The sequence below is a fragment of the Drosophila hydei genome, unplaced genomic scaffold, assembly GCF_003285905.1.
Source record: "Drosophila hydei strain 15085-1641.00,03,60 unplaced genomic scaffold, DhydRS2 tig00008114-arrow-pilon, whole genome shotgun sequence".
NCBI lineage: Eukaryota > Metazoa > Arthropoda > Insecta > Diptera > Drosophilidae > Drosophila > Drosophila hydei.
Window position 1 is genome coordinate 3,942,379 of NW_022045827.1, and position 19,864 is coordinate 3,962,242.

Consider the following 19,864-nt stretch of genomic DNA (forward strand, 5'->3'; position numbering starts at 1 on the left):
ACTTTAACCGGCCGCCAGGCAGTGGCAAAAAGTTTGTCACGTCAGTCAGTAATCAGCGCATGGTCAACAGCTAACCACAGGCCATATCACATCCAGGCGCAAACTGCCGCGAGTCTCGACAAATCCAGGCATGTAAATGGTCCGGCGACTGGGTAGGCGCATAATATGTGTTAGCCTCGTTGTTTCGATCTATGTTGAAATACTATTCTGGCCGCAGGCTCATTGTTAAAATGTTCCTTGTTTTGTTGCTGTATGTCCTGTTTATAATGATATGCGCTGTATGGAGGTATAATGGCTTGCAGCGTGTTTATATAGACTGCAGACAGCTTCCGCTTCGTAATTCATTAAGTTTTTATACTCTTATTAAATTAATTTAATAATAAATTAAATAATTTACAGTGAAATGAATGTTTCAATGAAAGTTTCATAGGAAAGATATGCTTAAAAAGTTTGAAATGCCCCATATATATATTTATTAAAAAAAACCTGAATCTAGTAGTAGCTCAACTAAGTTACAGGGTAACTTATAGTCGACACTTCATTAACTAGAGTACTTTCTCTTCTACTATATTTTTTTGTTGATTATGCGGTCGCCGCATTTGCTGACCACATTTTGGCTTCATTTACAGTTATTTGCTGCATTGTCTCATCGGGTTTTGCGTGCCACGCATGGATACCTGAAACCCCATTGTTCGAGTTGTCCGTCCAACAAATGACCCAACTACAACTAGAACTTGGCCCACACGCCAAAACCGCAAATTCAATTTTGGTTTGCAGCCTACAACGTTTGTTTACAACGCTTTGTTAATATTGTTGTTGCTACTGCTGCTGCTGTGTCCTTTTAATGCAATTTATGTGAAGTGTTTTACATGTTTTTGTTTTCCTCTAGCCGCAAACGATCTTTTGTGATATAAATCAGACGTCGAAATGCGAAGCGGGGGTGTATTTGTATATGTATTTGTATGTTCATTTGTTAACTCTTCCCTTTTTACTTTTTAACAGTTGCACTGCTTGCAAGTTTGTTGCTATTTATAATTCAAGCGGTTGCACTGCTTTCCCGTGAATATTACAAAATTGGAATGGTATGTACACTGCTTTTTAAGTGCTTAACAAGCAGTGCATTAAGGCTTCCATTTAATGCACTACAAAGAAAAATCCATTTCATCAATTAAAACTAAAACGGATAAATATCTTTTTACTATTGGTTTATTTATGTTCTATATACATTCACTGGCTTCACGCGCATTGCTTTACTCTTTTCTCTTTCTTTTTGCTTCTATTGCTTTCGATTTCACTTTGATGATTTGATTGCATGGCTTTCTTGCCTGTTTGAGACTTTTGTCGATCATTGTCGTCCTCCATAAGCTCCCAGAAGAAGACATTTTGCAATGCTGACTTGAGCTCTTGGGACGTTCTCCCAACCACCAAAGATAAGTTTGGTAAATTTTTAAAGAAATCCGAAGTATCTGCGATCTTATGCTCGATTGCTGGCGACTCTTTGTCATCAAAGTTTTGCAGCCAATGATCGATTTTCTCGCCAGTATTAAAGGCCAATTCTGGGCTCACTTTCGTTGGGCAGGCATTATCAGCCTTACGGATTTTATTAGCCAGCTGTAAGGTGTCTGCAATTAGCTCGTTCTCTAGTTCGTGATCGGAGGCTGTATCGATGTGTTCATTGCAATCAGTGGCATTTCTAGCTGCTCCCAATAATTTATAGTCTTGATCGGCTTGGGGTTTTAAGAGCACTACTCGCTGTTTTTCGTAGGCCCCTTTTGTCAAAGTCTGGAAAGAAATTAGTTAGATAGTGACTTAAAAAAAGGCTGCAAACCGTTTGCCAACCAAATTTTTTAAACTAAAAAAAAAAAAGAATTAAAAAAATAGGAACGAAACACCAGATGAGATGACTTTTGATGGGTTTGCAACCCCGATTAATTAAGAGCAGTTCGTTTACTTCGCTGGATTGGTTTTTATACCGGTCATCCTTAAGCGCTTGATTTGACTTTGATTTGCTGGGTGGCAGTTGCTGATATGATCGCGATCTATCCTGATTTGGACGGTGATAGCCTTTCATTTGCTGTTCCAGTATATTCTGCGGCAACGGATATTGTTGTTGCAGCTGCTCCTTTGAATTTTGCTGCTGTGACTGATCCATTTGTTGCGAAAAGCCAGCCAAATGTGGCTGCTGTTTTCGATATTGTTGATTAAGTGGATGTAGATGTTTTTTTTTATGCTGTTGATTATGTTTTTGCTGCTGTTGCTGCAGTTGATGATGATCGTGCGGTCTTTTTCCTCGTGTATCATTCTGTGAGTGCTTTGAAGTATCTTTTGCTTCAGTTCGTTTGTTTGAATCTGATTGCTGTTGGGGCTCAAGGTATTGTCTTGATTGCTGCTGCTGCTGTTGTTGCATGTCCTGATGCTTTTTTCGCTGCTGTTGTTCTTTCTGTGCTTGCTTCATATGTTTTTGTTCGTTTTGTTGCCGTTGCTGATGCTGTTCTGGTTGCTGTGGTAGCCTATATTCAGGCAATCTAGATTTCTGCAAGGGTATATATAAAATAACAGTATATAATAGTAAAACGCGCGTAAAAAGGACAATACACAATACACTACAAAATTCTACTAACCTGACGTGCAACTGGCTGTGGCTTATTATTGTTCTCATCTGGCCTAAAGCCCATCATCGAGCCGCCTTTTAGTGACTGTTTGTCGATTTTTAGGCGTGGTATTCGTAGCATCGATATCGAATCTGATACACCAGATGGGTTAACCTGCGTGTGCTTTGCATTCGGAGGTCTGGAAGCTGGAGGATTGCACTGCTTGGCTATTGGCAGCATGACACTGACATTCGATCCCGTTAGTTGCTCTATCTATAAACACGGATCGATTCAGGTGAAATATGATTCTTCATAGACGTAATTTGTATTTACACTTTGAATCCTTATGTACGGCTCCGAGGTGGACAGCATGCAATTCCAGAACTCTTCATAGTTCTCCTGCCATTCCTCATAGCTGTATTTGTCAATTCCTGTTTGGGTAACAATCTGGCTCCACATACGTTGGATGTCCTCCTTTTTCAGCTGGCTCATCGTCTCCATTGTGACAAACAACTTGTGGAGATGCGTAACCTATTTTTGTTTTTATTACTACTCTTCGAACAGAGCCTACTAGGACTAGAGACTACTGTAGTCGAAATTTGTCAAAGGAAGGAAACGTTACCAAAACACATCAATAATAGCAGCTATATAATTATGCCCTCTCGCTCTCTCTCTCTACACAAATCTCTCAGTATCTTAAAGACACTTGAATAATAACATAGCTGATTTAAGTAGAAGAGTATTTAATATTCGGCCTTCTTGTTTAACATTTCTTATCGATAGTTTTCATAATTTCGATATTACTATTGCAGAAGCTTTATAGAGTACACTAAAATTCGTCATAGAACATTAAGTAAAACACATTTAATTATTTTATATATATTTTTTTTAATAATTAATGGGAATTCAATTAATTAATATTGTTTTGCCTAGCTACAGATGAAAACTTTCATATAATGCATGTATAACAATCAATAATTTTATGCTTTCACTAGTATATTTCAAGTACATATAATATTATTACAAACACTGTTCATTTTTACATTCGTAAGCAGCAAACGCAATATTCAATATATATATATATTTATATATATATATAATTTATATACATATTTGTATATATATGTATATGCAGTTATGTAAATATTTGATTTGCTAATTTGAAATATGAAAACTATTAATTCAAAATTTGTATACGCGTTGCTTACTTGAGTTTTTTATATCTTTAAATATTATGGTACTTTTGATTTATTTGAGAGTAGAACATTTTGATTAGCATAGTTAGTGTATGTGTATGAGAGCATGTATATAGTAATATCTAAATAAAACAACAATGATGATCAATTGGAATGCAATGAATATGAATAAAAATTTAATGGATTCAGAGTGCTACAATTATGTAGTCCTCAAATACTATGAGTTAATAGGTTTGGCCAATTAATTTGCTTGTTAGCACATGGATTACAACAGCAATACATACACGAAATACATAAGAACAGTACATAATACGTAGTTACTAGAATTTAGTATTTTGATATGATCATGAATCACAACAATATGTTATCAATATCTATTGAATATACAATGTTTCTTCTTTTAGTTGGGCGTAATATCAATGACGATTTACACGGCTAAATACACAGGTAGCAATATACTCATTTGATTTACTCGTTTTTAAAATAATTAACAGTGTGCTATATATTTAAAAATTGCTGCTTTAGAAGTCCTAGCAATGATAATAAAAAACAAAACAGTAAAATCGATTTTAAGAAACTTTTTGTAAAAGGAAAACATTCTTTGGAACGATAGCAAATAGAGCTTAAAAATATAAAACCAATATAATTATATAGTATAGTTTGTAATAGTATAGTATATAGTCGAACTATGTACGTAAGTATATGACGACGAACGGCAACGTGAATAGTGTCCGTGTTTAGTACGGCTCAGTCTTCTGCTAAACTCAACGCAATGTATCGATGATAAAAGCGAAAAATGACTCGAGGACGTCTCTGTTGGCATTGGTATTGACTTTATCGCACACAAGGCTTAGGCATTATTATTTTCGCCGCAGCATTGTATGCAGTCCATGCAGTTATGCTACCTGTTTCCATCATTCTTTCGGGTCATATTCGATGATGTCAATTGTATCTATAAACGAAAGATACAAATTAGAATCGTCCTTGAGAATTTTAAATTACAGATACATGCAACAAATAGTTAGGTGTGTGTTGGTGTCATAAGTAAGATTCATGCGTGCAATATGTGACTGACCTTTAGTCCTTGCATTATTATTTGTGGTATTCTTAAGGCTAACGTATTTCAACTTCTCACGCAAAACAACAAGTACAAAACGTGTAAAGTGACACAAACGTACAAGCAACATTTAGACGTGTACAGATAGATAGATAGACAGTTAAGTGAGTGTTGATCGGTGTGTCAGTGCGTTTCAATATAGTTCAATACAAATGAAAATATACCTGCATGGAGCGTATGGTATCTAACAAGGCCTTCTTCTCTTCTAGCAATATGCTAATATCATCCTGTGCTGCCTTCAAATATGATCGCAAAACATCAGTTTCCTGTCTGGTCTTTTGCCTATTTTGATTTTCAAATAAAATGTAATATTTCTTGCGACAAGGTGTGAAATGTCACACTTACCTGTAATTGTCAGTGTTGACCTTGGAATCGAGAAGCTGTTTACGCATGTGCTCATTATCAAGCTTCATTTGCTGCATCACCAGTTGCATGGAGAGCAACTCACGATCGCGTTCACGTGGTGTACCACGTAAGGCACCATTTAAAGCCTGCTGCTGCTCAGAGCTCAAATTTGTATCTGCAAATTAAATAATCATTATAGAAATCTTAAATGGTTATGATCTAGCCATTAACACACCTATGGGCTGTATGTTGAGTTGGCCGGTTTTGTCGCGCTCCAAATGCATGCGCCCAATACACAAATTAATGGGCACTGGGCCCGGCGAAGTAATATTGACAGGCGGGCGATCTTCCAACAAATTCACACGCACATTTTCCAGGTTTATCTAAACACAAACGAACAGATGAGCCAGAAGCATTTCGGCTTAAATAACAAATTTACCGAAACGGGCATGGGCGGTGATATTATCTCATCCTCAGCCAGATCAGCTAGACCAATCACTGTGCTCATGGACAGGTCTATATTAATGTCCTTGACATGTATCTCGGCATGATGTGTAAACCAGCTGTAATTGTTAAATTAAGGCAAAAGGAAATTAGAGATTTTGAAGTAGAAATCTATAGCTGAGAGAAACGTACCTTTGTATACGCTTGCGATCAATCAATCCATCAATTTGCTTGGGCATGTTTAGAGTCTCTTCAAGGCGCAGTTTGATACAGGGCGGCGCTTCTGGATTGTACGGTGCCAGATTCCAGGCCTTGCAGCGTGCTCCAAACTTGGTCTGCAAGTGAACCACAACATAAATCAATGTGTTCCAATACAAAGCATAATACTCTATAAGGAGTAGAACTTGCATGCATAAGAAACACTAGAAACATGCTAAGCTGTAAGCACTTACGCACATGCAGTCTACTGTGAATGTATGTGTGAGTGTGAGTGTGTGAGTGTACGAATGTGTGAAATGTTAAAGATATTCTACTAAGCAGAGTTAATTTCAAGTTTATTGATTGTCAATAAGATTAAGCAGCGTGTTTATTTAGTGTTTGGGTCTTTAGTATGTTAAGGCGCCAATTGTTAAGCCAAATGTTCGTATCCAGTTAGTGTTGTTATTGTTGTTTAGTTGTTGTTGTTAGATGTTAGATTCGTATTTGCCCAGTTGAGGTGTGAACGCCTGCAAACCTAAGTGTAGTTATGACCAAGCCAATTCGCAACAAAAAATCAACGGCAACTTAAAATTAGAAACTAAACTTAAAAGTGGGTACTACAAAGGAATAATTAACTATTTAATCAAAACTTAATGCAGTATATATAACTTTGAATATCTGCAACGCCTTACAGATATAGGCATCGGGGCGCATGAGGAGGCATGCTTAAAAAACATTCGTATTAAACAATAAACAATTTGAAAAAGCTGCCTACATTATTTGAGATTTGATATCAACTTTTTGGGTAATTTCATATATATTTATTTATATATGTAAGAATAAATAACTCGTTCAAACTAGCATATGTTCGTATAATATAACTAATAAAATATATTTAACTACGTTAACTAGTGGCCAAGAACGCTCTCAAGCTGCAGCAGCGCTGGCAAAAGGAGCCAACACCAAATGTTAACTACAGAGAAAAACTAAATAAAAATTTCTCAAAACTTTAAACATGAAAATAAAAATAAAAGGGCATCAAATATTTGTTAATAAGTATATACAAAAGCGGCATAAATAATAAACAAATAAGTTAGCTGTTAAAAAAGAATTTCAATTTTGTAGTTGAGCTTTTTTCTATACCTTGTTCGCTTGATGCGCGATCTGTTTTATTGTTGTTGAAGAGTGTTGGTTGTTGTTGTTGTTGTTGTAGTAGTAGTTGTAGTTGTTGTTGTTGTTGTTGTTGTTGTTTTTTAAAAAATGTGTCATGTAGATGTTGTCGTAATTCAATTTACAAAGTGTTCGTTGTTGTTTATAGAGTAAATTAAACGTTGAGCACAATAGTCGTATTTAATTAGCACACATTGAGATCGATTTTTTATGAAAACATATTTGGTTTTTAGAGAAAAGAGAAAATATAATGAGAAAATGATTATATATGAGAAGTATATCTTACAGTAAATGTATTACTAAATAATTATTCAAATTAATAGGTATTTGTTTTACTTTCTTCTTTTTTTTTGTATAAAAACTTTGTTAGATATTCAGTAGAAATTGATCGGAGCATGCAGAAAACGATATGAAAGTTTTAGCGAAAAACATTTAATAAAGTTTCAGCAAAAGTTAAAAAAAAAGATTAAGAAATGGAAACACAACGAAATTATTTGCTTATGTACAAAACTTAAATCGTATAAAAGAGAAAAAGAAAAGTGTAGACATTAAAATTGAAACAAAAAGGTATGAATAGATAAACCATAGCAACCCAAAACCTTGCGAACCTGCAACTCATCCCAGGGTATTGCGCCACATTCATCACAAGAAACAGCTGACACCTGCAAACGCACCGAGGATTTGGAACCCTCCTGCTGGCGTATGAGCTCCACTGTGGTCAACCTATATTTAAATACAATTAAAAGTTGAAGTAAGACAGAAAACATTTAGATAGCAATTACAACCTAAAGGTGGCCATGGAGACTAGATCCCGGCGCCGCCAAGTGCTAGCTTCTGAAGGCTCTGATGGCGAGGACATGTTTGTCTTGTAACTGCTCGGCTCCTCGTAAACTTCGCTGGCCACCTCAACGGGAGAGGCCTTCATATTGTTGTCATTCGTAAAAGGATTGAGGCGGAACATAACATCCATGCAGTCCATTGTCTTGTCATCGCCCATTACTATTGCAAAATTCTCCGAATCGGAGCTTATGTCGCTCTGTACGGAAAAGGTATCACTGGCATCGTCGTTGGGCGTTCCGGACTTAATGGCCGAATCAATGGAAGTCATAAAACTAGAGAAGCCCTTCTTCATGGACAGAAGACCCGAATTGATTTCCTTGGTAATGCTGGGCACAGGGTCGCTACCCGATCCAGGGCGCGCAGTGCTCTTATAGCTCTTCGAGGCAGATGAAATTGATTGTGTTTGTGATTGCGATTGCATGGAGATGCCAGTGTCAGGCCGCGAGCCCTGACTTGGCGTAGAGGAAGCCAACGTTGGGGTGCTCTGAATTTGCACATTGTAACTGGAAATATGAAATAAATTAGATCGAAAGCAAATAGATTTCAATTGGATAAGAACTAACCCATGTGTGTTCGGATTGGATATATGAATGCCACTATCAAAAGGCGGATCATTGGTAACAGGCGATGGCGTCTCGACGCTGCCAAAGGTGTTGTTCTTCAGCTGATCCAATGGAGGCGGTGTAGGCCACGTTATGTTTCCGCCTGTGAAATCGGTGACTGGTTTATACAAATCGTGCTGAGAGTTTTAGCTTTTCATTTATTTTTTACAATATTTAATAGTTAGTCACTAATTAGCTTTTGCGTTAGTTTAGTACAAAACATGCGAGATTATTTATGGGTAGAGTATTTTAGCAAGCCAAATAGAATTTATTATCGTTAAGAAACGGTTTATCACATTACCACAATACGCATTGTAATGAGATTTTAAAATATTTCTTTTCTTTTCTTTTCTTTTAAAAATATGTTGTAATGTGTGTTAACAAGAAAAACTTCCATTAGGCCTTTCGAAAAACTTTCCCATTATTTGAAGGTTAACAAGGTTAAGTGACTTGGAATCCTACGTGTACGTTCCTACATTAAAGAATTTCTTAGGAATAGTTAAGCAAAAGTACAGCATCAAATGAAAACAAAGAAATTAAGAGAAATTAAATGAAAGCCTAAGAAAGGATTGAAGGGGCGGTGTGTTAGACTGATTAAGAAGCACTAATCAGTGAGAACTACTGTGAAATTTTGTTAGTTTTTTGTTTCGTGATACTGTTAGAGATCGAACAGATCAAAGACAGTTCTGTGGTTAGTTTCGTTAACTATAGCGCTTAATCAATAGATTTAAAACTAAAGAGTTTTTAAAAGAGAGACAACAAAAGATATATAATTCTTACTATTCATGTGTAAATCATCACCCAAACTAGCTGAATCGGGTAAGACACTTTCAGCATCACCACCACTCGATTCCTTACCAGGTGTTGGCGATGGCATCACAAGCGTCACCTCAATCTGTGGCACAACACACCCAAATATGATGGACTTTTGTTGATTTTGCTGCGGAAGAAGCAATAATTAATTTCATTTTCTAAATTTCATTGAGTGACGGACGAACCTTTTGCAAGATGCGCTCCGCGTCGAGGTTAAGGAACGTGGACATTTCATTGAACTCTTCGGCCAGACGCAGCAGAAAGAGCAATTGATAGTGATCAATTTGCAAACTAACCAAGTTCGATATATGCGCTATAGCATGTACATCAGCGCAACGTTCGACGGGCGTGGCTGCTTCTGTTTCCGGCGGCTGCAGGACACGTACATCCTCTTCGCTAAGGAACGGATTGCGCGGCAAAGGTGGCAGGGTGGGCAATGGCGTCAATCCCATGCTCTCCATCTGCGAGCTGGTCGTGCTTTGACGCTTGCCCACTTCCAACTGTGCCTGTGCCTGTGCTGCGCCACCTGAATGCAGCCAGAGCGTAATGGGCACCGCGTCCACAAACGGTATGGCTTTATTGGGACCCAGTGATCTAGCGCCAAGAAAATCCACCCAAACGGGATCCAATTTAATGCACCAAACATCACGCGGCTCCGACCACATTGCGTAGCGAGACAGGTACTGCGTGGAGGCGGAGCGCGCCATCTGCGCCTGCATTGGTGACATCGGCGCCGACATCATGCTAACATCCGAAGCGGCGACGTGCGAGAGAATACGATCGGTAACAATGCACATATCACCCTCGACAGAGGGAAAGCCCGAGCCGAAGACCAGCGAGCCCTCCTGCAGCGAATGCAGTGCCTGGGCCAAATCCGCACGTGAGCTGCCCATTTCGCGTATGTTGGTCAGGGCGAAGCGAGAAATTTGGATTAGCATTGTCTTGGGGCGATCCTTTTGATTGGGCGCATCCAGCGCCGCTTCCATGACCACGCGCGGCATAATAGCCTCCACCTTGACATCCATGTACATCAGATTTGGCTCCTGTTCCAAGCTCAGCGCAGCGGCCATCTGTGTGCCATTGGAGCCATAGGAGGCATTGGAGGCAATGGAGCCGCGCGTGCTCTGCGGCTGTTCCTGCAACGTGGTCTGGGAGCCGACGCTGGTGCGCAGCAAACTCTCGTGCAGATTCAAACCAAACGAATTCAGCCACAATATTGAGCTAAGATCAAAATGCACTTGCAGCGGATTGATGTGTACAAACATCTTTGAAGGCGGCACTGCAAAGAACAAGTTAATTAATTGCTTTGTAACAAATCAGTTTGATTGAGTTAGCCACTTACGAGGAAATACAAAATCACCCGGATAATAGAAATACGTGTACTCAGCATGTACTATCGGCATCTCGGCGGGAAACGAGTAACGATCCTTATCACCTGTAATCAGAGGCTTTTATTAGTTTTATTTAACACATTTTGGTTATTCAAAGCTAATTACAAATGACACACACGAAAACAATTTTAAGATAGAGCCAAATCAATAGATCATTCACTGCTGAAACTCAGAAAGTTTAGTTTAAGAAAGTTAACAATGAAACCAATTCAGTGTTGATCTATTTATTTCGGCCCGTGTCTAAAGGCGCATTGTTTGCATGATATTCACCTGAAGATTTGATTTTCCTTTTATGTTGTGCTACAGTAATAACAAACAACAAAAGCGTTTTACAAACAAGACAATGAGATGATGAGATGTCATGACGGCAAATGGAAAACATGTGAATTGTGTTGTGTTAAGAGTTCAAAATAACATAACAAAAGGAACAAGCAGAGAACAAGAGAAAAATAAATTAGTTTAAAAGAAAATGCTGTGTAAGCGTATTAGGGGAGTGTCTGTGGAAGTATGGGGTGGGCGTTTGTGTGTTGGTGTGTACTGGAGTCTGCACAAGTGTTGTAATGTTTTAGACGCTGATGTACGTCTATATACCTTTAAAGAGCATATTAGATTGTTCAAAAGTTTGTGTTGCCCTAAGAAACTTTATAAGACTTGACTTTTATAAGTCAAGCATTACTATATACATTTATCATATAGTTTAAGCGGTTTAAATATAGGTGCCCATAGATAAAATGAATCGACAAAAAATGTCTATGTGTAAAAGGGTATTTTCTCTGCTGTGCGCTAATTAGCCTGGGTCTGCCAAAAGCTGTTAGCGCACTTTAACAGTTCTGTTCATTAACAGCATTCACTTTAACAGATCTGTTAATGAACAGCGTACTGCAGCTGTTAAGTCTTTGTCTTTGTACATCAGTTGTGAATTGTCTCTAATTTGTATGTGGCATGTGCGGGTATTTGTATAAGGTATCAGCAATAGAGTAGTGCACTTAGTTCCTACCTGAGACAAACTCTTTAGGCATCTGTTTTTTGCCCGACGTAGTGACTCGGTACAGCGTAAAGTCCTCGATTCGCAGTATAACGCATGCGCTCATCAGTTTGGCCAGGTTCTCCAACGTGCTGCGCTGCTGGGCTGCCTGTGTATATTGGCTGCTGGCTGAAGCATTGCCGGACCCACCGGTCGAGCTTGAGCTGCCCGCAGCTGCTGCTGCGGTGGGCGTGCTGCTGCCATTGGAGCCGGGGCCAGCGCTAGCGAATTGTGAATTCAGCAGCGAGGCACTCAACATAATAGGCGAAGCGGGCGCACTGCGCTCCAGCGGTGCATGCGTCGCTGGCCTATTGGGTTGACTAAGATTCAGGACTGCCTCTCGGAATGCATTGAGCGATTCCTTGAGCCACAGCGCCGGTGCCACCGACGCCTCCTTGTACTTGGCCCAATGCGAGCGATCCGATTTGGCCAAATGGTAAGGATAATAGTCCACCTGAAACGCAGTCACAGATACCTGCAGGGCACCGCCCTTGTCCAGTTCTGGATAACTCGAGCGTCCATCGCCCTCATCATCACACAAGTGCAGATCAATGCGCTGACTGAAGAAATGATACGAGGTTTCGCGCACATCAAATGCATTAAACATCCGCTGTGCCGTCGTCAGGTGCACCGATTCCGAGAGACGATTCTGCTGCTGTGCAACCTGAGCCTGGTATTCCGGCAGGGTCTAAGCAAAAGAGGTGTTCAATTGAATTCGTATAATATTGTTTAGCTATTCGACTCACCTGAAGCTTACGCGCAGCTTTTGACTTTTGTGTGGCATGAGTGGCGGCCTTTATCAGGCCGGAAAGAGAATCAACAAAATGCAGCGCTGCCTTCAGCTGTGAATCGGTCAGCACCCACAGCAGATCGTCCAGTATGAGCACCAGGCGAGAAGCCAGCAGTGAGCAATCCGCTAAGCGCTTGCGTATCGTGATGCGACAGCGCGCATGGTTTGTGAGCAAACGAAGCGGAGTCAACGATTTATCCTGAGTGGAACTGGCCTCGATGCGCACCGTTTGCCAAGAGAGCTCTTTGAAGATCAAAATGATGCCTTTCTGGCCATCCTTAAGGCGTGTCAAACGCAAATCGGCATTGGCCCACTTCGGCGTCTTGGACTCGACGCGAATTCGAGACATTTGCACGGAGGCTGTGAATGCGGCGCTCACAAAATTCACATTGACCGTATTCACCACAATGGTTATGCCGTCGACGACCTTGTGTATGAAGCTGTATTTACCCTGAGGCACTTGTGGCAGCGCTGCGGCGGTAGCGCCAGCATCGCGCGTTGTGGGATTGCAGGTCTCGATGGTAATGCGTACCTCGTCCAGCGTCTATGTAAGGCACAGCGAGATTAACATATGTTTCAGATGATAAATGGAAAAAATGTGCTGAGCTTACCAGCGTTATAGGCACGCTTTTCAGCTTGGTCCAGCTAATGCGAAACGAGACATGATTGCACCAGGCTGACGTCAGGCGCAGCCAACTGGGCAGTTCCAAGAGTTCTGTCAGCACGCGCTCATCCAATTCCAAATTGGAGAGCTCACCCTCGCCCCGAAATGTGCTCAAATTGATTTTGTCCGAGGATAGATTCTTCGTGTAGCTATTAGAATGAGTAATAGACAATATTAAAAGCTGTTTATTTCAGTTATCAAAGCTGTCGAGAGCAAGCGGCGCCAGCGACCCGTCGGCTGCCATCAATTGACCCATTTCAAGTAAATGTCTTGCATGCATAATTGAAATCTGAATATTGATTGAATTGACGCTGATTTGCCTTCTCAAGCGCAGCAAATGATTTGTCTGTTAAGTATCAAATGCAGAAGAAGCTTGTTTTAATACTTAAATGTGAATACTAAAACATTTTTATGTTTCGCAGTTAATAGTCGATGCCTTGAATGTCTTCTCTTTCTTGGACTAAACGTATGTATTAACTGTTATTAAATTGATATGTCAAGAGAATAATTGATTAAGGGTTAGGCTATTAGGTTATTTGGAAAGCAATGAGATAAGATAGCATAAGCAAGTTATGTACTAGATATTTCACTCAAGTTACTTAGCAACTGTTAATATCTCACTCATATTTAGATTTCAGTTGAATTAATTTTGGAATAAAATCGAGTTATTTCCCTATAATTCCTATAACTCTTAATTTACACACAAACAATTCTAATCGATTTATAAGTAATATATTTACTTATATATTCCAACGAGCTACTTCAAAAATTCCAGCTTAAAACTTTTCAAAGTTTATTTGAGGCACAGCAAAAACTTTTCTCTTAGAAGAGCGGCTGCTTATATTTTTATCAAACGGGCGGGGGGCTCCGGAGGGAGGGATAGGAAGATAAAAGGCAACAAGTTTGCTTTGCATTAACATTTAAGTCCTACCATAAACTAAGTTTGTTTGCAGCTTAATTGTGTGTAAAGAAAGAAGTCAAATAAGTTTTAGGACAACAGAAAACTGAGAACTGAGCACAACTGGGCTAAAAAGGAAAGTGGGCCTTTTATCGTGTAAATACATGCTCATATACAGCTAAATGTTTACTTAGACACGCATCTATAGCTCTTCATATATGTGTGAACGGATGGCGAGAGAAAACGGAATAGGAATTTAGATAGATATAAGATAGCCAACAAACTGAACAATACCTTAAAATAAACTATTTGATAAGCGCACAAAGCATATTCCCTTTGTTTATATAATTATAACTATATAAAAAACGATATATTGAGCCCGAAAGTCGAAGAAATTTCGCTACTTTATAACTTTTATTTATCCAGCTGACCAGATTTATATATATCTATAAATATATGTGCAATATGTTCACATATTAACATAAGCCCGTAACATATTGAACTCTTTTCAAGATGGCAAAGAAACCCCAAAGCCGGGGTGCGATGAAAATGTTTAAAATAAAATTGCTTATTTTTGTTGATAACAGATGTAAACACTCAACGTGAGAGAGAGAGAGAGAGAGAGAGGGAGCTGAATTTATTCACTTGTTACTCTTAGTAGGTAGAAGGGGCGGCCGATAAACAAGCGTCCCCTTTGTGCAAGTGTTGGGATGCTGCAAAAATCTACACACCCATACAGAGAGGCGCACAAACACAGCCAGAGACAACGACATTAAAGCAACAACAACAACAACAAGAGCAGCAGCAGTAACTAAAACAGAGCAACAGCAGCAGCGCTTGGAAAAATCAATTTAATTTCCCACAGCAACTGGCGCCAGAGCCGCCGACCAACCACTCACTGCAAGGCCATAATTAGCATAGAGTTTATAATTCAATTTCATGCTAACTCGTTTATGATGACACTTACATGGACAAGTGCTTGAGCAATTGGTTTTTTATCAACGAGACCATTTTGTGACGTCAGCAGACAGGCGGCGGGCGGGATGCGGTTAACAGATCGAATGCACAAAGCCAGCAGCAGCAATGATAACGCTTTTAATTAATCTCGCAATTATTTAACGCACAGTAAACACATTATTCCGTTGTAATATAGAGGCACAAAGTGAGCACTTGTAATTTTTGCTTTGTATTGGAATTGGTATTCCCAATTTCGAAAGGGGGCTCTGTTGCAAATAGCCTATAAGCCGTTTCCAGGCGTTACGCATGCACAAGAAATTTCGACATTGGTTAATTTAGACTACGCGCGCATTAGTCATATTTTATAGAATTATTTCTTTATAATTAACAAGTCTTATCGCAAACCTTTTTTGCGTGCGCTCGACGCAGAAAGATACTGTTGCTTAGAGATGCGCCCACTCAATGTACCTGTGACTTGTTCTCTGTGACTAGGAATAAAACTGTTGCTGACTTATTTACAATCATAGATAGAGAGAGAAGCATTGCGAATGTAGAGCCGAATTCGATGAGAAATGTAAACGAAAAATAACAGTTACAAAATATTCTCCTCTCTATAGAATATTCATATATCGATAGCATCGATTATTTTGTGCTCTTTAGTCCCAAACAATAGTCCACACTATTTTCGAACGTCCTACAGCACTACAAGCTTGCATACATTTGCATTTCACATCGAATAAAAGTTTAAGTTTCTATTTCGAGTGTTTGCATTAAGCGTTATACAAAAAATCCACAAGCTACTAAATTGAAGATATCGATCAAGTCCATTTGACTCGCTGCAACGCAATGTCGAGTGGCAATGCAGCACCAACAGACGAGCTAATCGAGCGCGTGGTGGAAGTTACTGCCTGCACTGCGGAGGAGGCCAAACACTATCTTGGCGCCTGTGCCAACGATGTGGCGGCAGCCGTTGCCTTGTTTTTCGAACAAGGTGGCAACAGTGCCGGCAATGGCGCCTCAACATCCTCGTCTACAGCAGCCGTTGCAGATGAGGAGGAGGTGCGAGCACCCATTGCGCCAGTCCGGGAACAACTGCTTCTACCGGAGGATGATAATTTTTTTGCGTCTGGCAGCAGTAATAACAGTCGGTTGTCTCGCGTGTCGCAGCGCGTTAAGGTTTGCCCACTGCGTGACTTTGCACGCGAGGGCGCCCTAATGGAGGAACAGCTTCAAGCCACAGGCGTTTACTCCGATCCGAGCACACATCGTCGACGCCGTGAGCGTTCTGCCCAAATGGTTGTGGCCGGGCAGGCCATGTCGTTACAAGGCCGCTCAAGCGGCAGCACTTCATCCCGCCTTGGTGATCTCTTCCGCCCGCCCACGGATCTTATATATTCTGGTTCGCTGGCAGCGGCTCGTGAATTTGCCAGCAAACGCGAGCGTTGGCTTCTTGTCAATGTTCAAGGCGACAATTTTCAGTCGCAGACAATGAATCGCGATGTGTGGAGCATCAAGGACCTAAAGCAACTGGTGCGACGTCAGTTTGTGCTCTGGCAAGTGGATAACGATAGCTCAGAAGGTCGACGATTCGTGGCCTTTTATCACTGTGCCAAGCTGCCCTATTTGTGTGTTATAGATCCACGCACGGGTGAAGAGGTCTGGCGCAGTCCAGAGCCCAATCAGGATAATGTACTACCGGATTTGCGACAATTTCTGCGCGATCATCGTGGCTTTTCTCTTGAAGAGGCAAGCTCCTCGAAACGCACATCTATTCAAATCGATGACGACGATGATCAGGAAGATGTTGCATCATGCTCTTCTTCAACCACTGGCATTCCCAAGAAACGAGCCAAATTGTTGGAACTTAGCGAGGAAGAGCAATTGGCCCTGGCCATCAAGAACTCCATGAATGAAAATGGCGGAGGTGCAGAAACCACAAAGGCGACCAACAATGTCAATGCCAATACCAGTGACTGCGAGAGCCTAGAGGAGTTTGACGAGGACGAGCTTAAAGGCGCTGCTATCTCCTATGAAGCTCAACTGGGTTCTCAGACAGACGAACTAACTGCATTAAAGTTGCGTCTGTTCGACGCCGCTGGCAGCGACGAGGTCATTCAATTGCGGTGGCCGTCTGATACCAAGTTAAAAACTCTACGTCTTTATATACGACAAACGCACAAGCACATACCATTGGAGGGCTACAAGTTGATCTGTGCCTTTCCGCGCAAGTCTCTCGAAACGGAGCATAATGAAGCCACGCTGAAGGAACTTGGCTTGCATCCCTCCGCAAATGTGCATCTCACGCTGGACGAGTAACTGTTTATATCAGCGCTTTGCTATAATATTTATTTCACGTTATTTGTCTTATCCTTCTACTCTACACATGAATTAAATATCTATATACATAATAAAAAAAATTGAATTAATTCGAACTCATCCTACATAACTTCTTTACCTACAACAGAAATTCTTAATTTTAACTACTGACCTAAGTAGTCATAAAACCAACAAGATTTCACTTCAATAACAAAGAATAATCAGGGCTCTTGTCACATTAAAACAATATATTTGAAATATTACATTTACGCGCCAAAAAAGGTCTGGCAGCACTGCAAAGCGCTGCTACTGCCATTTGTGAGTGGCAGCGCCAAATCATATGTTTTCAGAAAGAATATGTGGCAAGGGCAAGTGTACGCTTCGCAGTGCATTTCAATTTATAAAGCTAACTTCAAAATATTATATCAGACGTCCTAACAACATATTTTTGTTTTTATTTTAAATTGATAATAAAACTTATGTTATAATTTTGTTGCCCAACCGATTGGTAAATATAATATTTAATTTGACAGCTCACTTTTGTAAAGTAGCGCACAAGTAGATCGGACAAGCTGAATGCTTGAGCACTGTCAGTCCATTAAATACCGTTTAATCCCAAGCAGCAAAGTAGCCACGTAAAAGCATACGCCAACGCCAACGCCAATAGCAAAATATGTACAAAAGTAAAGAAATAGTTTATTGTAAATAGAGAGAAAAGGAACTAGATTTTTGGGTTCTTGTGATAATAAAAATGCTCAAGCGACAACCGCCACAACTGCGGAAATGCATGACGTGAGGGGCGTTCAATATCAGTAGTAAACACAACAATCCATCATCACCAGCCGTCATACGCACAAAATGGACGAGAAACTAAAGTATTCGCTGCTGCGCGGCGAACTTGTGGACACACAAAGTATTTGGAGCAGGCAAGTACGAGTTGGATTATCGAATTTCCTTATTACAAATTATATTCATCTGCAGGCATGAGAAACGCGTCTGGTTCATTACGCTGCTCACAGGCACTTGCATGCTGTATTCGACGCGTACCACGATGCCGCTGCTGGTGCCTGCCGTGGCAGCTGCACAAAAGTGGAGCAAAACCGATTCCGGCACAGTGCTCAGCTCCTTCTTCTGGGGCTACACGCTGACCCAAGTGATGGGCGGCTATTTCAGCGATCGTTTTGGCGGGCAGCGTGTTATATTGTTTGCTGCCCTTGGCTGGTCTATCATCACATTTTTAATGCCCACAATTATCTGGTCGGCTGCATCAGTAAAGAGTTATACGATACCGATCATTGTTACCATACGCATTCTTAATGGTGCACTGCAGGGCGTGCATTTTCCAAGCATGATCAGCTTGACAAGTCAGGTAAAGTATTGCAATAAACCATATCTGTCTGTCTTATATATTTTTTCTGATTTCAGAACCTATGTCAAAATGAGCGCAGCAGCTTCTTTGGCCTGCTCACCTCTGGGTCGGCAATGGGCACGCTTTTGACTGGCATCATGGGGTCCTTTGTGCTGGACTACTTTGGCTGGTCGTATGTGTTCCGTGTGATTGGATTGATGGGCTTCGCCTGGGCGCTGGTATTGCGTTATTATGCCATGGCTGGGGACCGAAACCGGATCATTAACATCTCTACACCTGCGCGCTTGTGCGGCAACAAAGCGCCTACGGAAACGTCTGTGCCTTGGCTGCGTTTCTTTAGTCGGCTGCCATTTTGGGCCTGTGTGCTGACACATGCCTGCGAAATGAACTGCTTCTTTGTGCTGCTCTCCTGGCTGCCCACATATTTCCACGATGGATTTCCCCATGCCAAGGGCTGGGTTGTCAACATGATACCTTGGCTGGCATTGCCGCCATGTACCTTCTTTGCCAAGTACTTGACCACACGGCTCATAGCCAGAGAATGGTCCACAACGACAGTCCGAAAGCTAATTCAAAGCTGTTGCTTTGCCGCGCAAAACGTGGCGCTTTTTGTGATGAGCCGCACCACGGACTTCCACACGGCTTTAATCTGTATGACTATCATCATTGGCGGGACAGGCTTCCACAACAATGCGGTGACTGTGAATCCTCAAGACTTGGCGCCCTTGCATTCCGGCAGCGTATTTGGCCTGATGAACACTGTGGGTGCCATACCCGGCTTCCTAGGCGTCTACCTGGCAGGCCACATACTGGAGCTGACGCAGAGTTGGCCAATGGTCTTTAGCGCGGCGGCTGGCATTAATTTGGTCGGTTGGATCATATTTCTAGTCTTTGGCTCTGCTGAGGCTATTATTTAATTAATATTACATTACATTCTCGTGACGATTTCCATGTACGGAAAAATATTTATTAAAATGTGTAGATAGCTTAAGAGGTCATAGTTTATAATTGAACAAAACTACTACAGTTTTAAGTGCAAAATCACAAATTATATGACGCAAACTAAAGATAAGGTATAAATCTATTACACACATAATTTAGAGTTCGACAATAGCTAGATTCATTATCTCAGGTGACAT

The 19,864-nt window shown here is 40.8% G+C and overlaps 4 protein-coding genes across 11 annotated transcripts; 2 read left to right on the forward strand and 2 right to left on the reverse strand.

Annotated features, from left to right (window-relative positions):
• Nucleotides 1–1,208: 1,208 nt before the first annotated feature.
• Nucleotides 1,209–3,151, reverse strand: LOC111599465 (myb-like protein I). Its single transcript, XM_023315135.2, has 4 exons — nt 2,925–3,151; nt 2,622–2,864; nt 1,952–2,533; nt 1,209–1,782 (listed from the first exon to the last, which is right to left on the reverse strand). Exons 1-4 carry the CDS (start codon nt 3,090–3,092, stop codon nt 1,237–1,239), a joined length of 1,539 nt encoding a protein of 512 aa, XP_023170903.2. The 5' UTR covers nt 3,093–3,151; the 3' UTR covers nt 1,209–1,236.
• A 1,231-nt stretch (nt 3,152–4,382) lies between these two features.
• On the reverse strand, nt 4,383–15,574 carry LOC111599456 (UHRF1-binding protein 1). Of its 8 annotated transcripts, none has more exons than XM_023315118.2 (18): nt 15,051–15,574; nt 13,133–13,334; nt 12,478–13,065; nt 11,705–12,419; nt 10,978–11,007; nt 10,659–10,751; nt 9,502–10,595; nt 9,284–9,443; nt 8,465–8,621; nt 7,847–8,404; nt 7,670–7,784; nt 7,035–7,055; nt 5,886–6,028; nt 5,689–5,812; nt 5,485–5,632; nt 5,250–5,424; nt 5,069–5,186; nt 4,383–4,739 (listed from the first exon to the last, which is right to left on the reverse strand). In XM_023315118.2, the coding sequence occupies exons 1-18, from the start codon at nt 15,092–15,094 to the stop codon at nt 4,689–4,691; spliced, it is 4,536 nt and encodes a 1,511-aa protein (XP_023170886.2). In that variant the 5' UTR covers nt 15,095–15,574; the 3' UTR covers nt 4,383–4,688. The 8 variants fall into 8 exon arrangements, with proteins under 8 accessions (XP_023170886.2, XP_023170889.2, XP_023170888.2 ...); XM_023315124.2 differs by having other exon boundaries at nt 4,384–4,739; nt 8,465–8,606; nt 9,362–9,443; nt 15,051–15,573; XM_023315119.2 differs by having other exon boundaries at nt 4,384–4,739; nt 8,465–8,606; nt 15,051–15,573.
• Nucleotides 15,575–15,695: 121 nt separating this feature from the next.
• LOC111599459 (UBX domain-containing protein 7) lies at nt 15,696–17,474 on the forward strand. Its single transcript, XM_023315127.2, has one exon. It carries the CDS (start codon nt 15,887–15,889, stop codon nt 17,354–17,356), a length of 1,470 nt encoding a protein of 489 aa, XP_023170895.1. The 5' UTR covers nt 15,696–15,886; the 3' UTR covers nt 17,357–17,474.
• Nucleotides 17,475–17,741: 267 nt separating this feature from the next.
• On the forward strand, nt 17,742–19,792 carry LOC111599447 (solute carrier family 17 member 9). The gene is made up of 3 exons (XM_023315102.2): nt 17,742–18,282; nt 18,338–18,725; nt 18,782–19,792. Exons 1-3 carry the CDS (start codon nt 18,215–18,217, stop codon nt 19,640–19,642), a joined length of 1,317 nt encoding a protein of 438 aa, XP_023170870.1. The 5' UTR covers nt 17,742–18,214; the 3' UTR covers nt 19,643–19,792.
• Nucleotides 19,793–19,864: the final 72 nt, after the last annotated feature.

What these genes read in the sequence shown, in the direction of transcription:
- LOC111599447 (XM_023315102.2), top strand. Translation starts at nt 18,215, where the DNA reads ATGGACGAGAAACTAAAGTATTCGCTGCTGCGCGGCGAACTTGTGGAC. An exon ending in ACACAAAGTATTTGGAGCAG is followed by an intron (nt 18,283 to 18,337) that starts GCAAGTACGAGT and finishes ATTCATCTGCAG; the next exon opens with GCATGAGAAACGCGTCTGGT. An exon ending in TGATCAGCTTGACAAGTCAG is followed by an intron (nt 18,726 to 18,781) that starts GTAAAGTATTGC and finishes TTCTGATTTCAG; the next exon opens with AACCTATGTCAAAATGAGCG.
- LOC111599456 (XM_023315118.2), bottom strand. Translation starts at nt 15,094, where the DNA reads ATGGTCTCGTTGATAAAAAACCAATTGCTCAAGCACTTGTCCAT. An exon ending in GCCTAAAGAGTTTGTCTCAG is followed by an intron (nt 11,008 to 11,704) that starts GTAGGAACTAAG and finishes TTATTACTGTAG; the next exon opens with CACAACATAAAAGGAAAATC. An exon ending in AAGGAAAATCAAATCTTCAG is followed by an intron (nt 10,752 to 10,977) that starts GTGAATATCATG and finishes CTCTGATTACAG; the next exon opens with GTGATAAGGATCGTTACTCG.
- LOC111599459 (XM_023315127.2), top strand. Translation starts at nt 15,887, where the DNA reads ATGTCGAGTGGCAATGCAGCACCAACAGACGAGCTAATCGAGCGCGTG.
- LOC111599465 (XM_023315135.2), bottom strand. Translation starts at nt 3,092, where the DNA reads ATGGAGACGATGAGCCAGCTGAAAAAGGAGGACATCCAACGTATGTGG. An exon ending in CGTACATAAGGATTCAAAGT is followed by an intron (nt 2,865 to 2,924) that starts GTAAATACAAAT and finishes CCGTGTTTATAG; the next exon opens with ATAGAGCAACTAACGGGATC. An exon ending in CACAGCCAGTTGCACGTCAG is followed by an intron (nt 2,534 to 2,621) that starts GTTAGTAGAATT and finishes ATACCCTTGCAG; the next exon opens with AAATCTAGATTGCCTGAATA.